This window comes from Talpa europaea (genome assembly GCF_964194135.1).
Source record: "Talpa europaea genome assembly, chromosome: 12".
In the NCBI taxonomy this organism is placed as follows: domain Eukaryota; kingdom Metazoa; phylum Chordata; class Mammalia; order Eulipotyphla; family Talpidae; genus Talpa; species Talpa europaea.
Window position 1 is genome coordinate 83,102,777 of NC_140079.1, and position 16,870 is coordinate 83,119,646.

General features: G+C 40.0%; 1 protein-coding gene across 3 annotated transcripts in view; it reads left to right on the forward strand.

The window, feature by feature from the left end:
* Positions 1-567: 567 nt before the first annotated feature.
* The window catches only part of WIPI2 (WD repeat domain, phosphoinositide interacting 2), a gene marked incomplete at its 5' end in the record, with an annotated part of 34,256 nt that continues 17,953 nt past the window's right edge, over positions 568-16,870 (forward strand). For all 3 annotated transcript variants that reach the window (XM_084250365.1, XM_084250366.1, XM_084250367.1), the window contains 2 exons: positions 568-641; positions 6,975-7,057. In XM_084250365.1, coding sequence (XP_084106491.1) covers positions 568-641; positions 6,975-7,057 — 157 coding nt within the window. The remainder of the gene's footprint in view (positions 642-6,974; positions 7,058-16,870) is intronic.

Genomic DNA, 16,870 nt, shown 5'->3' on the forward strand with positions numbered 1-16,870 from the left:
ATAGGTTGGTTAATAGTTCTGAACCTCAGTATTCACATCTGTAAAATGGGAATACGTTCTCTACACATGGTTGCAGTGGACATCAAACATGCGATTCACATAACCATTTGGCACAATGACCGGCACAGGATGAGTCCTACTGATGCTGATAAAATTTTGGGGGGTGGGGGGGCACAGAGCGCCTGCTCCTTTCCAAGCGCATGCGCAGTCCTCGAGGAGCCGCAAGGCGTGCCCAGCGCGCCCCCGCGCGTCCCCTTGCGTGCGCGTGCTCGACCGGAACCTCAGCCTAGGACAGAGGTAAAGGGGCGGGGCCTCGGCAGTACGCCTGCGCCGTGCCCGTCCGTGCGCCCAGGGGGCGGGGTCGCGCAGGCGTGTAGGGCGCCCCGGCTCCGGAGGATAAACAAGAGCGGGGACGGGATGAGGCGGCGGTTGATCCCCGAGCAGCTAGTGGCGGTCACCGAGGCGGCGAGTGGGACCCGGCGCCGACCCTGAGCGCACCCGACCCGCCCTCCCGCGCTCGCGTCCCAGGCCGGGCCGACCTGCCCGCCCGCCCTCTGCGCGCCCACCATGAACCTGGCGAGTCAGAGCGGCGAGGCTGGCGCGGGCCAGCTGCTCTTCGCCAACTTCAACCAGGACAACACGTAAGGCCGGGCCGGGGGCGGGGACGGAGGCGGGGGCTGAGGACACGGGCCCGGGTGGTGGGGCCTGGGCCGGGGACCGAAGGGCCGGGGCCAAGGCCCGGGGAGAGCACCTCATCCCGCCCTAGCCCGCCCGGAGCGCGGCCAGTCGAAGGCCCGCCGTGCCCGTGGCCTGGGTCGTGGCACGAGGGTCACTCTTTGGGAAGCCTCCCGGAACCATCCCTGAGCGGGGAAAGTGATGGGAACAGGGGGATCTGTCACCCCCCGGCGAGAACGCGTTCTCATTTTGGACCTCACTTCTCACCAAGTTGGGACAGAACTTTGTGGCTTGACCTGTTGTCCTCGCCGCCTCTGGGGCGGTGGGAGTGGGTTACTGGCATCCTGCCTACCCCCCTGCTTCCTGAACCCTCTCCCCCCACCCCCCTCCCCACTCTTCCCCTCTTCAGGCCCTTCTCTTTGACACTTCATCATCTTAGGATTTCTTCCCCCCTTTTTGTTTCCTTTCTATCTGTCTCCATGTTCTTTTTGGCAAGTAACTTTGATGCCCTCCCCGAGCAAGAAACAAATTTAGCAATAATCCTGGCCTCCGACCTGCGGAGAAACTGAGCCAGGGGGATTGACAGAGGAGTCTTGGTGCTTCAGAGAATGGGCCATCCTTAGGGGAGGAGAGGCCCTTGATGCCAACCCGTGGATTTGGAATGCTCTTTGTCCAAACTGATAAAGGTTTGAAGTCGATTCTTCACATGACAAGTGAGGATAGTTAATAGATGAGGTTTTCTGGTGAAGAATGATGAGCTATAGGACTGGAAGGGAGGAGTGTCATCTTGGGAAGTGAGTAAGAGGAAGTGATGTAAGAGAGAAGGAGTGGGTTATTGCCTTCATACTAAGTAGTTGGTGGAGTTGTTACTGGCTGAATGGAATCAGCATAGTAGAAAATGAAATTTCTTAAATTAAAAGTTAACTGTAGAGTGGCAAGCACCAAGTCAGCTGCATGCCGCAGGTGCTGACTTGCACCTTCCCAAAGTTGTGAAACTAGTGAAGATAGCCCCACCAGGAGTGTTGTGCTGAGATTCAGGAGAGAGCAGGTCGCCCGCTCCTATTATAGAGGAAACTGAAGTCCAGAAAGATTCAGGGCTGTGCCTGGCTCTTAGATTTGCCTAATAGTGAAGTGGACTAGAATCTAGATTTTCTGAATTCTCTTCTAGGGTTCTCTTGACTCCGCCACTCTGGTTTTGTTTTCTTTTGTTTTGTTCTTTGTTTTTTTTTTTTTTTTTTTGTACCTACACAGTAGGACTTTGAGGACAGTGAGTTTAGAAATCATACTATAGCAGGGCCTCCCCAGTGGCGCAGCGGTTGAGTGCTGGGTTGCGAAGCTGCCCGCGGCCTCTGGGGCGCCGGTTCAATCCCCGGCTGCTCCCCGGCCACCGGAGGAGGGTCCCACATGGCGCGCAGACCTCTCCTGCCGCCCGCTGCTCCCCTCAGCAGTGTACTTCGGTCCTTCTGCCTGCTCTGCCTCCCGCTCTGGTGAATTCTCTCACCCTCCCGCGCTTCTGACTGTACCCAGTGCATGTATAAACAAACAAACAAATAAATAAATAAAAACATGCCTCTATAAAAAAAAAAAAAGAAAAAGAAATCATACTATAGCAATATTTAAAGATTAAAACTACCAGAGTACCATAGTGTTCTATGTGACCAAAGACCAGTGCAACAAAAAACAGTTTAACAACCTGTTGCAAATTGTTAAATTGGGATAGACTATATTAATCCAGACAAGGAATAGAATCTTTTGAACCAACTGTGATTTGGTTTTTAAACCCTTAGTATTTTGAAAACTGACAAGAAAAGGTAGTTTTATAGTTTATGTCTTAGATAAAGAATTTCCAGTATGTTTTCTATCTTTCAGCTTTTTACTATTCATCATTTATAGTGAAAGGAAACTAAATGTGGGAAAGCTTTCCCTTTTGCTTTTATTTCAAGTGGACTACCAAGTTCCTTAAATAATAGAAGAATGTCACTCTGGCCTAAAATAAGACCTTTTCACATTTGGAAATCATGTGCTTCCCAACTCCGGAGATTCCTGAGGTTATTTGTTCAAGTGAAAATTTCTGTGTCATAATTTTGACTTGTCACAGTCAAAATGTTGTGTGAATGTAAAAGAAGTATTAAGTTAGGTGTATACTTTATTGATTAAAATGACTAATCTGTCTTAAACCTACACTTGAAATATACAGAAGTTCTTGGGAAAAGCTTTACTGTTTATACCTTTCTCTCTTTTGCCCATCCCTAGGATTTACTCTACTAGAGAAACATTTTTCACAAAGCAAAGGATGTTGGTCTAGAATCCGTAGTCACTGTATTCAGTGAGGAAAACTGGAAGCTGTTTCACTTAATAGAGTACATGTAGGTTATAAAGTGATGCCTAACGACAGATTATTCCTTTCATAAACATACCTATTTTGCCTTTCTTCTTGTGCTGTTAATATGGTTTCAAATATTGTGGCTTTTTTTTTAATGATTCATATCCTAAGTGTGAATACATTTTATTTGTGGTTTTTTGTTGTTTTTGTTTTTTGTTTTTACCATTTGTTTTTACCATTTTTTTAAACTAGAGCAGCGAGAAAGAGCTCCAAGAACAGCTGATCTCAGGCACCTCTCTGTTGACTGGTTAGTTCCAATACTAGTTTCTGAAAGTAACACTTTGGAAGACCTATTGTGGAGGAATTCTTGAATTCTTGGCTTTTTGAAATTGAAATTAACAAATCAGTGGTAGAGTATTGTTTGACTCTTCCATGAAAATACCAGGGACCAAATTCTACCAGTTTATATTACTTAGCTTGTGGGGAGTCAGTGTTTTGGCAATGTCTGTTTTGACTTACATCTCTAAAAGGAATGTAATAAAGAAGGGTTTGATTTTCCAGATCTTCTATTTGTAAAATTGACGTTTCAGTCTAGAAGAGCTACAGGTGTAGAGACAATAAGGAAGACCTTATCTGACTTAATTGCTCTCTTCACTGAGTTTCTGCTAGGTTACAGTTATTCTCAGATTGTCACTCTCTGTGCTCTTTTGCCTCATCTGTAAATTGAGGGGCCTGAGAGTAGATTCTTAGGACCCTTCCACCTTAAAATTTTAGTGTTCATTCTGCCATCTGTAGAGGGGATCTGTGTGAGGAGGCAGGGCAGTCACTCAGAAGGATGTTCTATTGCAGGGGCCAGTAGAAAGGAGATTGGTTAGCTATCAGGACTTGGTGTAACCCATAGGATAGGCATGATGCACTTAAGAAAGCAGTTATGGTTACTCCCAAGGTGCTGGCTTGGATTCTAAGTGAACAGTGCCAACAGTGTGGGAGCAAGCAGAGGATTCAGTTTTAGGGGACAGATGAACTGTGCTTTGGCTGCTGTTAAGATTGGAAGGCCTCAGGGTACACATGTGGAGGTCTGGGATGGAAACCATGTGAGCTGGAAGGAAGCAGTTCAGGTTGCTTCCTTCTTGTGGGTGTAGACCTTTTCCACTTAAACCTGTAATCAACTATGGCTCTTTCATGACAAAGATAATGAAAAGGGAAAACCTTTATGGAGGAAGCATTGGCAAGAGGGTAGAGAAAAGAAAATGGGGTTAAGAAAACTCATTCATTTTCCTTTTTTGGTAGAACTCACTGTCTTTCAGATATTGAAAACCCAAGATTAAATTCAGGACAAATTTTACAGTCAAAGGTGGTGTATCAAGTTCAAGCATTTATTTTGTCTTCCCCCCAAAACCTTAATAAAATGTCAGTCACTAAAAATAACAAAAAGATAAACCATACAATGGGAGAAGGAGAATGAGACACTAGCAACAAAATTTTGGAAACTACCAAGTACTGAAGGAAAGTGGATCCTAAATTGCTAGTGGAAAAAGCAGAGAACCACTTTAGTTTCAACTGCAGAATCCCCAGAAGGTTGACAATTGGAAGTCCAGGGAAGCTCTAGAAGTGGAATAAGGATGATGAAAATAAAGAGGATTGGCTCAAAATACATTTCCAAAGCACTCACTCTCTCCTGTCCCAGCAAAGGGTCTCTGAGTTTTGATACCAAGCACAGTTGAAGGCAGGAAGATAGTAATGAAGTGGGGGATTAAATAAATAGTGCTCTTTTTCTGTTACGGTTTGCTAGTTTTTCTCTTTGTCAGTGAGAGCTCTCTTTTATTCCCTTCCTCAAAAAGCATGTTATGTGAATGTTTACTGAGGTATAAGATTATTAGGGGAATCCATACTTACTGTTACCAGACTTCTCCCATTACTATGTCTGCCATTGTGTGGGCTGGTGAATCATGGGAAATTATTAAAAGTAGACTCTCCAGAGGAGTGTGTGAACTGGTTGTTCATATTTGGGACGGAAATATCAAACCTATTTATGTTTATCACATACTTTAAAAAGTTCTGCTTTTACTGATAAAATACATACTAAGCTGTATGTACATACTAAAATAATTGAATATTTTGTTTACATACCAACTGCAGTATACCGTTTTATAGTCTATAGGATTAAAACTCTAGCTGACATGTTTAAGATCCCAAATTAGTTTCTTAATGTCTAGAAAAACACATTTGATGAGTAAAACCCATTTTTAACAAATACTACTTGTTTGGAACACAAATTAAAAACCTGAATCTATCAAAACCAAGAATCAAGCACTTTTGCCCATGGATTCCCTGACTAAGCTTATTTTACACATAATAGTAATAAGCTTTGATTTCCAAGTCACTGAGAAGATAGAAAGGAGGAGGGGCTGTTAATTGTGGTCACAATGACAAGCAACAACTGTCAGCACCATGTCTGGCCATTTGATGTAGGTACGCAAAACCCTTAAGGACTTGTTAGGTTTTTGAGCATCACTGTGTTACAATAGAGGAATAGGTAACTTAATGATGTGAGTTCGGGAAAATATCCACCCCCTTGTTTTAAAAATACAGAATAGTATGTAAGAATAACTTTTTTTTTTTTTTTTTTTTAGGTCAGGAAGGAAGGTTTTAGGTATGGAAGGAAGGTTTTATTGCTTGAAATAGGAACCCTTAGTTATCTGAAAACATTTTTCTGAATACTGTTTTCCCAAAAGTTGTACATTGCTAGCATTTTATTTTTAGCCTTTCTATTTTTTGTTCTTTAATTACTTTTCCAAATATTACAGGTAATACCAAATTACTTCATTGATAGAATCCAATACAGTGAAGTGATTTTACAAAGAAAAATTATGTGAGCTGGTAGTTTTGTTTCTGTTAGGATGAACCAATTGCAGTTTAAAATTTTAGTAGTGCCTTTAGCAACTCTGCTCTTGGAATGTATTGTAACCTCTTGAGGTTGTACAAATCTCAAGTTTGTAATACATAGATGACATGGGCATTAGAATTGCCATCATTTTTATTTGGTGTACAAATCCTCATAGTATGAACTATCAATCTTCCTTATTTCTAGTCTTCTGGTTCACCTCCTGCCACCACTTGTTTTCATGTTCTCCCAAACAGTAAATGTAGAAAGGATTCCACCAGCTGAATCTCCGTATCCCTCTGCTCCCTGCTTTTTTCTCTCATCTTTTGTTTGGTAACACTGTTCTTGTTTTTTACCCTTGGTCAGTCACCTTCTAGAGAGTAGTAATCTTCTGGTGAGGGAAGTATTTGTTAGTATCACAGATCTCCTGTGCCAGGAGAATCTGGAGAACTCTTGGGGTCCCCCAAGCGTCTTCAGAAAAGTAGAATGTTGGATGATGAATACAGATTTTACAGATGATACCATACAGAGAACGGAACTTTCACTTTTTCCTCCTAAGCCGACTGTAATCTTCTGATCCCGGCCCTGCACTGACCGTTTTGGCTGGCCTTATTTCTGCCCCTGCTCAGCCATAGCACAGCATGAGTGATGGAGCTGCCCTTGAAATGCAGAAAGAGATCCTCACCCACACCTAGGTTGTGAATTAAAATTTAGAATGTTAACTTACTTTTGGACTTTAATGCTCTGCATGTGTATTAAATCACCTGGAAAACCCAATTTGTTTTGAGGAAATCATTAACTTAGAGCTAATTTTCATCTATACCAAACTTAAAAATTTTATAAATTCTAAATTAAACTGTTGTCTGTATTTTTATTGATCATCACCTTTTTCTGGGCTATGCGATGTGGCATCTTTCTCTGCCACATTCTTCTTTTCCATTCAGCTGCCACTCACCTGATATACCTGAAATGATTTGTCTGTATATTTTTGATGGTGGTGAAAGTTATACTATTTGGTAACATGAAGCTAGTTTGTACTTTATCACTGTCTATACTTCTCAGCTCTTATTTCTAAATTTGGCTTTTTTGCAGGTCCCTAGCTGTTGGTAGTAAGTCCGGTTATAAATTTTTCTCCCTTTCTTCTGTGGATAAACTGGAACAGATCTATGAATGCAGTAAGTGTTTGCTTTCTTTTTCCCCCTTCTTAAAAAAAAAATAGACAAATTATACTTGAATTGGAATTCGTTCTTAAATTCAAACACTGGTTACAGTCCAAATATCCCTTGACAAGTCTGTGTCTTTTACCTTCATTTTACCAAGCGTGACAACTATGAACAGTTTAAATATGTTCTCCCAGCTCTTTATACATAGAGAAATACTTGTTTTGTGGGTTGTCTTTTTCAAATCATAGTATTATACTAGACGTGTTATTCTGCAATTTCTCCCCCTTTTCAGTGCCATTTGAACCCCTTAGGTTTCTGTCATAAAGGGCTCCAGAAAAATGAAAAAAATTCAATTCCTGTAGAAATGATTTCTCTTCCTCAGTTGTCACTTTATGCCACTTGGGTAGCCTGAACGTCAGAGGTGATGTGTTATTGCGAGAGCAATTGGGGAGCCTAACTTTTTGCCCAGGCACTTACTGTGTGACTTTATAAATAGATCAATCTATCTCTGGACCTTAGTGTCTCTAGTTTTTATAGATGTGTGTGAAAGGGAATGTCTGTATGCACATACGCAGTAGTAATTGTCGAGTGAATATTAGCGGGTACAGATCCATGCTGTCAGTGAGAATGCTGGACAGCTTTGAACTCGCCCACATCCATAACTTGCTTTTCAGTCAAGGTAACTGTGGGCTCACATGCAGTTGTAAGAAATCACACAGTTCCCTGTACTCTTCTCTGAATTTCCCCCAGAGGCAGCATTTTGCAGAGTAATAGTATTACAACCGTGTAGATTCCTGATTCTAGCGCAATCAAGACACTGAACAATTTCAACTTCTCTCTCAGCCCAGCCCTAATTCTTGGCAACCACAAGGCTGCACTCCATTGCTAAAATGTTGTCATTTCAAAAATATGTAAATGAAAGCATATAACCTTTTGGGATTGACTTTTCTCACTCAGCATAATTCCCTGGAAATTCATCTAAGCTGTTGTGTCATTAGTGTGTTCATTTTTACAACTGAATAGTGGTCCACGTTAGAGATGTAGTACGGTTTAACTATTCACCTATTGAATGCCACTACCAATATTCGTGTATAGGTTTTTGTGTAGATGTGTAAGTTTTCATTTTTTCTGGAAAAACATGCAACTGCTGGATCATATGATAATCACATGTTTGGTTTGCTTTCGCTTTTTTTTTTTAAGAAACTGACAAACTGTTTCCCAAGTGGCTGTAATGTTTTTACGCTCCTACCAATAATGTGTGAGTGATCCACTTCCTGTGTGTCCTTGCCAGCATTTGGTGTTACCACTGTTTTTTTTTTATTTCAGCCATTCTGATAGTTGTGTGCAATACTATTTCCTTGTAGTTTTAATTTGTATTTCACTAATGGCTGATGATGTTGAACATCTTTTCATATGCTTATGTGCCATCTGTAAATTCTCTTCAGTGAAATGCCTGTTCACATTTTTGCCCCTTTTTAAGTTGGATTATTTTTAAAATGTTGAGTTTTGAGAGTACTTTACATACTGTATATACTAGTCCTTTGCCAGATATGTACCTTGTAAGTTTTTTTCCCCCTCTAAAACCTGCCTATAGCCTTGACCTAAGTTAAGAATCCTCGTTATAGAGACTAGAAAAGTTCAGTGTTCACAGTGTACGTCTTAGAATTAGTCATACTGGGACATAGATTTGGGGAGAAGTTTAATATCATCATTTACATTTTCTCCATGAGCATGCAGTTTGAGAGAATTGGGTTTTCTCCTTTTTAAAAAATGCCAGTACTTTCTTCCTAGAGTGTTCCAGTGTTATCAACTTTGTTTTCACTACAGTGTGGTGTTACACTTTGGAGTTCTCCTTTACCTGGTTCTTTTTCTTAAGAATGGGGAGGGTCAGTGAATAGACAGTCATTCTTGTTTGCGTTCACTCCATGAACATCCATTGAGGCTTGCCTTGTGCCAGCCCTCTCTGGTTGTGACGATGCAGTCATGAGAGTCCCTGCTCTTGTGACACATTTAAACGGTAGAAGACAAAGAATGAGTAATTGTATTTGTGTCAGGTGTCAGGCTGGGGACACAATGACAAGCAGATACACACACACCTGCCATAGATGAACAGACAAGGAAAAATGTTTTTGTGCCAGTAACTGAAGATCACAGAGATCTTTTGACACACCAGGAGTGGGTTAGAGACTTCAGGCTCTCCCCTAGGCCTTTGTGTTGGGTTCCCTGCCTCCTCTCTGCAGGTAACCTCTGACCTCCATCAGTGGAATGTGTCTAACTTTCCCCAGTAGTCCTTTTGTTGTTGCTGCCCGAAGGCAAGCGCCCAGGCCTTGCATAGGGAGACGTAAGGAAAGTGGGGCTCATGGTTCTTGCTGGCTCTTAGATTTTACTCCTTTTTTGTTTTCAGAATTGCTCCTGATGCTTAATACATCTACTAAAAAAGCTTTTTCACTCATTTACAGCTGAAAGATGTGATCTGAGTGAAAAACTAGGGTGAACTAGGGTGCTCATTTATCTCACGTGGGTATACATGTTTCGGAAAATCTCCAAACAGGCCGTTTCACCCTATCCCACAGAAGATTGTTCCCTATAGGGGATTTTTTTCAAAGGAGAGCAGCCTGATCTCTGGCAGAAGGATTTTTCCTTAGGCTTTTATGAATGATTGAAATATTTATTAAGTCTGGGCCTCCCTGGTGGCACAGCAGGTTGAGCACAGCATTGTGAAGCTGTCCGCAGCCTCTACAGTGCCAGTTCAATTCCCGGCCAGCCAGGGAGATTCCTACATGGCGCGGCAGACCTCTCCTGTCTCGCCCGCTGCATATCTGCCTGTTCTGCTCCCTGCTCTGACTCTGGTGAGTTCTCTCACTCTCCTGCTCCTCCGCTCAGTATCCTAGCTCTTGTATAAATAAAAATAAAAATAAATAAAAGCTTAAAAAAAAAAAAGGAAATATTTATTCTGTATCCAAACAAAGTGCCTGAAGTGTGCGGTTAAATTTTGCCATCTGTTTGAAATCCACAGAACTTTCTCCCTTAATAGGAGACCCAGTACTAAGAAAAGGTTTAAGACTACCATAACCCGGTTTTTACTCTTTCTCAATTGAATCAATTTAATGACTAACCTGCTTCCTTGAAGTTTATTTAAAATGCATTGGTGCCTCATTTTTTCAAGGATTTTTTGATGGAAGAAATTGTGACATCTTGATAGCATCTTTAAAATATTTGCTGACCAGTATGGTAGAATCATGGTATATAGATTTCCTTATTAGTGGACCTTGGCCCTTAAAAATAGATGATGAAATGGACAAAGATAACTCTTGAGTGTTAATACTTTAAAACTAAAGCTATAAATTCCTTTGTTCCTAGAACATTCTCTTTCTTTCATCTTTCACATACTTTTATTGAGTAGATAAAAGAATGTCTCCTTAAAAACAGAGTAGCTAGTAAATCAAGATTGATTTTCTAGCATTTTTCTACAAATAGTCTCAGAGCAAAAACCTGATGCCTTGATATTTAGTCCAGACTTTTTATAGGTTCAAACTCTCATAACTCCTAGTCATCTATTGTAAAATCAGATTTTTGCTCTAGTCACTATTACTGTTACAGAAAGAATGAGCCAGAACGGGTCTTAGGAAAATGAGATTGACAGTCACTTGTGGGTTTTTTTGTTTTGTTTGTTTAACAAAAAAAAAAAAAAAAAACTTTGACCAGCAACTTTGGAAGAATTTTTTTTTTAACACTATCTGTACTGTTGTAATATAAACTTTAGAAGAAAGTTGCAAGAACTCCCATAGCTTTTTTGCCTGTTGTTTATCCATGCCTCATTGGTCCTGACTCTCTGTATGTCCTCCTTTTGTTTGTTTGAAGATAAATAATGTGCAAATATGTGGTCTTTCTTCTTTGCGATCTTACTGCAAAATTCTACAAAGATACAAAATGAACAGGCTTTAAGTGACACAGGGCTTAAGTCTCAGCGCTATCAAGCTATTGCCAGCCACTGCAGCATGAGTTCGATCACCGGCCAGGGAGCTACCCACATGGCGCAGCAGACCTCTCCTGTCTCATCCACTGCTCCCCTCAACAGTGTATTTCAGTAGATCCGCCTATTCTGCTCCCCACCCTGTCTCTCACCACCTGCACCTCTGGCCTACACCCCAGTTATTCTACACAAAAATAAATAAAAAATCTTTTTTTAAAAAAGTACAAAATGAAGATTTATTGTGAAATTTCATGGATGTTTAGAAGGAAGTTTACTTTTTAGACTCTGCATTGTGTGTTTTATAAGATTTGAGCTAGGCAAACATACCTCATAAAGAATTCAAATCTGAAACTTAAACATAAGCACTCTATCCCTTAGCTCAGCAAAAGTGGCTAGAGCCTACTTTGAATGTGGAAATCAGATATATAACACCTTTTACCAGCCTTCTTGCTTGGCCAAGGAACTAACCATCATTTACTTTATAGGCCATCATCTGCATCTTAAGACTTGAGAAATGGTGCTTTTTGACATTCTGATTTGACAGACCATATGTTAGTTGGAATATTAATTTAGTGAGATTTATAGTAATGGATTTTACAGGGGACAAACTCCTGTCGTTTTCTCCCTGCCTGAATCAGTTGTAATGGAAGATCCTGCTCTTGCATCTCTTTAAGAGCTCCAGGCATCCACCAGACGTGTCTCGTTTAAAATTGTTATGTCAATTATTTAATGACTTTGTTCTTCCTTTCCTGCTACCATTGAAGTTTTTATTGTGAGTTCTACAGGACACCCACAAAAGCAAGACAATATTCTTTATTAAATCAAATAATTGATTTTTACATTAAGTTTGGACAGACAATCTTTAGGAAGAAAGTATGGCAGAGGCCACCTGAATTGGGCTCTCAAAGCAAGTCTTTAGACCCTGGAGTTCACTGAATTTATGTTCAGACCTGCTTGGTGGTCAGCCTGGGTGTTTACAGTGCTGTCTTGACAACAGGCCACTTGGACCAAGTACAAAGGTGCAACCTGGTTTCCTTTGCTTTTCATCTGATTCTAGTTCCCCTTAATCATCAGCCTGATTCATTGTGCACCTTCATTTCTCTGGGAGAGCTGTGGGCCTGTTTCAGGAAAGGTGACTGCTCTGTGTATGTGGGCCCTGTGCCATTTATGTATTTTAAAGTTCTCCTGGCAGTGAGATATAATGTAAGAATGTTACAGAACTTTTCTGAAATAATGCAGGAGGAAAACAACAACTCCAAATCACTAACAATGTATAAAAATAGGTTGCTTTATGAAAGGTGTGACCCTAAAAAGATCCAGGCAAATTTATTCTTAGGACTGAAGGAACTCTGGAAGGAATACTTTTGTGTTTACTATTGCTACTTGCAGGAAAGCGGAGCTCCTAGCTGCCTTGGGGTCATCTGCCCCTTGCACAGGCCTTGTCCTTTTTCTGATTCTTGGCTCTTTTGGAATCGAATGAACCTTACAGGTATTTGCCCCAGAAAAAAAAAAGACTATATTTACTATGTGATTTCAGCATTTTGGGAGATCACCTTAAATCCCTGAATGAATGTTCTAGGGTCCAGTCTCTCCTGCCTTAGAGAGGATCCCATTGAGGTTCCAGCCTGACACCTGGTTTCGGCTCTTTGTTCTCTGGCATGGTTTTCTCACAGGTAACACACTTGAGATTTAAAGACCCTGATGCCCTGTGCATCTTGTATCATTTGTTAATGTAATTGACCAAAATTCAATTTTCTGCAATAATCTGCTGAGTGGTTTGACTTTTTTAACAGCTTTTTTGGAGTATAATTTATATAACGTAAAAATCACCTGTTGAAAGTGTACAATTGAATGGGTTTTAGTGTATTTACTAAGTTGGGCAGCCTACCACAATCTAATGTCAAAAACGTTTTTTATCATCCCAAAAGAAACCGGGTCCATTAGCAGTCACTCCCTAGTCCCCACCCCCGCCCTTCTCAGCCCTGTGCAGCCACTAATCTGCTTTCTGCCTCTATAGATTTGCAGCTCTGGACATTTCAGATAAATGGAATCATATGGGACATTCTTTAGAATGTTTTCAAGGGTATTCTTGTTAGAGCATGTATCAGTACTTTTTTATTGTTCAATAATAATTACATTTTGTGGACACATTATGTTTTGTTCATGGAAGTTTGGGTTGTTTCCATTTTTTGGCAGTTGCAGATAGTGCTGCTGTGAACGTCACATATTGTTGTGTGGAGGTTTTTTTGTTGTTGTTGTTGTTTTTTGTTTTTTGATTAGTAGGTAGATACCTGTAGGAGTAGAATTGCTGGGTGAACATCTTTATTTTGCTCACTTGTGAGTAACAGCTTTAAGATAAATTCCTGGAATTGGGAAACAGCCTCAATAGAGAATTATTTTTATTTTTAAATTGAGAGATAGCTGTCAGGTTGCCCTGAAGAAAGGTAGTACCAATTTATGTTCCTATTAGCAGTGAATGAATGTCTGTTTTCTCTCTCCCTGCTACTCTAGGCATCTTGATATTTATAAATCTGAGGCTTTAAAAAATGTTTCACTTACCTTTGATACATTTCTTAAATCATAACTGAAGTTGAACTCATATAGTCATTTCTTTTTTCTTAACTGTGTGTTTGCTTGCTTATCTACCGGATTGTCTCTTACTGACTCAAAGAAAATTAACCGTTTGTTGTGGGTTGCAAATATTCTTTGTTTGCTTTTTGACTTTGTTGACTTTTTTTCTGTTCTGAAGTTGAGTTTTTGTATATTCAGATGAGTCTTTTCTTGGCAGTCTCCTAGCACTGGGAGGATCTCCTGCTCAGGCATGCATACAGCATCCTCCAGTGCCATTTTCTATTTGTTTGGTGTCATGCTTCACATTAGAAATGTGATTCACCTGGAATTTATATTAATGTGAGAAGATTTTGTAGGTTAAAAAAAGATTTTTCTTGTCTTTATTAGATGGACTTACTAAAAAAGGGGTGGAAAGTGGGGGTGAAACATCAAGACGATGAGCTTCTTTTTGAAACTTTGACAAAGAAAAAATAGTTGAAGATAAATGGCATAAGGTTAATATTTTGTTAAGGTGATGGGTATGTAAAGGTTTGTTCTCTTTTATGAATCTTTGCAATTTAGAGAGCTTTGCTGCCTCCATGCCTCCCCCTCCTTGTTTTTAAAATTCTAAAGAACTCTCTTCAGCTTTATAAGTTTCCCCCAAATTTCATTTGGATGGTGAAAAAGCAAGCACCCTAACCCATTATTTCTTTACTTTTCCCCCACCTGCATTTAAACAACTGCACTAGTCCCATTATTTCATTAATAGACATTTTCAATCACAGAAAAGTTTAAAGTATTATACAACTAATATCCATACACCCACCACTTAGATTCTGTTGCTAGTGTTTTACTGGACTTATCCTATTATACATACATCAGTCAATCTTACTTTGTGTATCTGCATGCATAGTACATTGCTAAGGCATCAGTACATCATTATATATTCCCTTAAATACTCAGCTTGTATATCGCTAACTAGAATTCAGTGTTTTCATTTTTTTTTTCTTTTGAGATACAAATCAAAATTTTGGAATGTACAAATCTTAAGTAAACATTCTGTGAATTTTGACAAATACATATATTTGCGTTACCTGAACGATCAAACCTCACTAGTCCACAAAGTTCCTTCTTTCTCTCCCCAATCCATCCCAGCTCCCACCCTCTAAAAAGCAAGCAGTGCGCTGGGGTTTTCTACACTAGTTGTTTTTGCCTTCTCTGGGACATTATATCATGCAGCATGTACTGTTTTGATGAGGCTTCTCTTTCTTAGTGTAATTTTGAGAGCCACTCATGTTGCTGGGTATCTCAGTTGCCCGGTATGTGAATATGAATATGTCCATCCTCCTACTGATGGACATCTGGACTTTTCCAGTGTTTAGCTATTATAAACAAAGCTGCTCTGAACGTTTTTGTGTGTTTGTTTTCATTTCTCTTAGCTAAATACCTGAGAGTTTAATTGTTGAGTAGATATGCCTTTAGTTTTATAAAAAACAAGATTCTCCATCCCATTTCATATCCCTGCCAATGATGTATGAGAGTTTGGTTGCTCTTTATGTCCTTATTGACATTTGGTGTTATCAGTCTTTCAGATGTTAGCATTCTGATGTGTGTATGGTGATATCGCATTATGGTTTTAATCTGAATTTCCTTGGTGACTGACATTTGACACTTTCATGTATCATTTTCATATATCTTTTGTGAAATGTCTGATCAGATCCTTTGTTTCTTTTTAATTTTGATTATCCTTTTATTATTGAGTAGAGTTCTTTAGATATTATGGATACCAGTTCTTGGTCAGATATGTTTTGTGAATATTTTTTCCCAGTCTGTGGTTTGTCTTCTCTTTTGAGCAAATGTTTTTAATGTTGATGATCTTGATGTATCTCCTGATTTAATTTATTATAATTTTTGCTGTCTATACCCTAAGAAGCCTTTGCCTACCATCAAGTTGTAAAGATATTTTCTAGTACTTTCTTTGAAAACCTTAGAGCTTTAGGGCCTCCCTGGTGGCACAGAGGTTAAAGTCTCAGCTATCAAGCCATTGCCAGCCACTGAGCCTGAGTTTGATCCCAGCCAGAGAGCTGACCCACATGGTGCAGCAAACCTCTCCTGTCTCGCCCGCTGCTCCCCTCAGCAGTGTATTTCAGTAGATCTGTCTGTTCTGCTCCCTACTCTGTCTCTGGTGAATCCTCTCACCCCCCTGCACCTCTGACCTACACCTAGTTCTTATATGCATAAATAAATAATAATAAATATTGGGGGTGGGGAAGAAAATCTTAGCGTTTCAGTTTTTATGTTTAGTTCAGAGATGCATCTCACATTAATTTTTGTGTGATAAATTAATCAAGGTTAATTTTTTTCATTATGTATTCCTGTTGCATTTTTGTCAGAAATTTTCTTCCCTTTTTTTTTTTTTTGAAGATTTATTTTTATTCATGCATATAAGAGCTGGGGTGTAGGCCAGACGTGTGGGGGCGGGGTGTGTGTGAGAGGATTCACCAGAGACAGAGTGGGGAGCAGAACAGGTAGATCTACTGAAATACACTACTGAGGGGAGCAGCGGGTGAGACAGGAGAGGCCTGCTGCACCATGTGAGTCAGCTCCCTGGCCTGGGATCGAACTTGTGCTGCAGTGACTGCTGATAGCTTCATAGTGCTGAGACTTAACCCCTTGTGCCACCAGAGAGACCCCTCTCATTATTTTTGTGCCTAAAGACCATCCTTTGCATGTGGATCTATTTCTGCTGTTATGTTTTCTGCCATTGTTCTTTTTGTCAGTCTTCATATCAGCACACACTGCCTTGTTCACTGTGACTTACACTAACTTTTGAGGTCATGTGGTGTAAGCCCTTCAGCTTTGCTTTTTTTCAAGATAGGTTTGGACATTCTACATCCTTAGCCTTTTCATATAAACTTAAAAACCAGCTGGTCAATATATACCCAAAAAAAGTGCTGGGATATGATTGGAATTGCATTGGATCTAGGGAACAATTTAAGGAGACTTGATAACAATGTTGAGTAATCCAATCCATGAACATGGTGTATGGCTCCATTTATGTAGATCTTCTTTAATTTCTCTTAGTAACATTCTGTTGGTTTAGGTATTGTGGTATTACATCTCTTGTTAAGTCTGTTCAAAATACTCTGGTTCTAAATGATATTGTAAGTGGATTTTTTTTCATTCCATTTTCTAATTGTTTACTGCTGATCTATAAAAATATTATTGGTTCTTGTATTTTAAACTTGTATTCTAGAACTTTGCTAAGTTCACTCATTAGTTCTAATAGTTGCTTAGTAGAT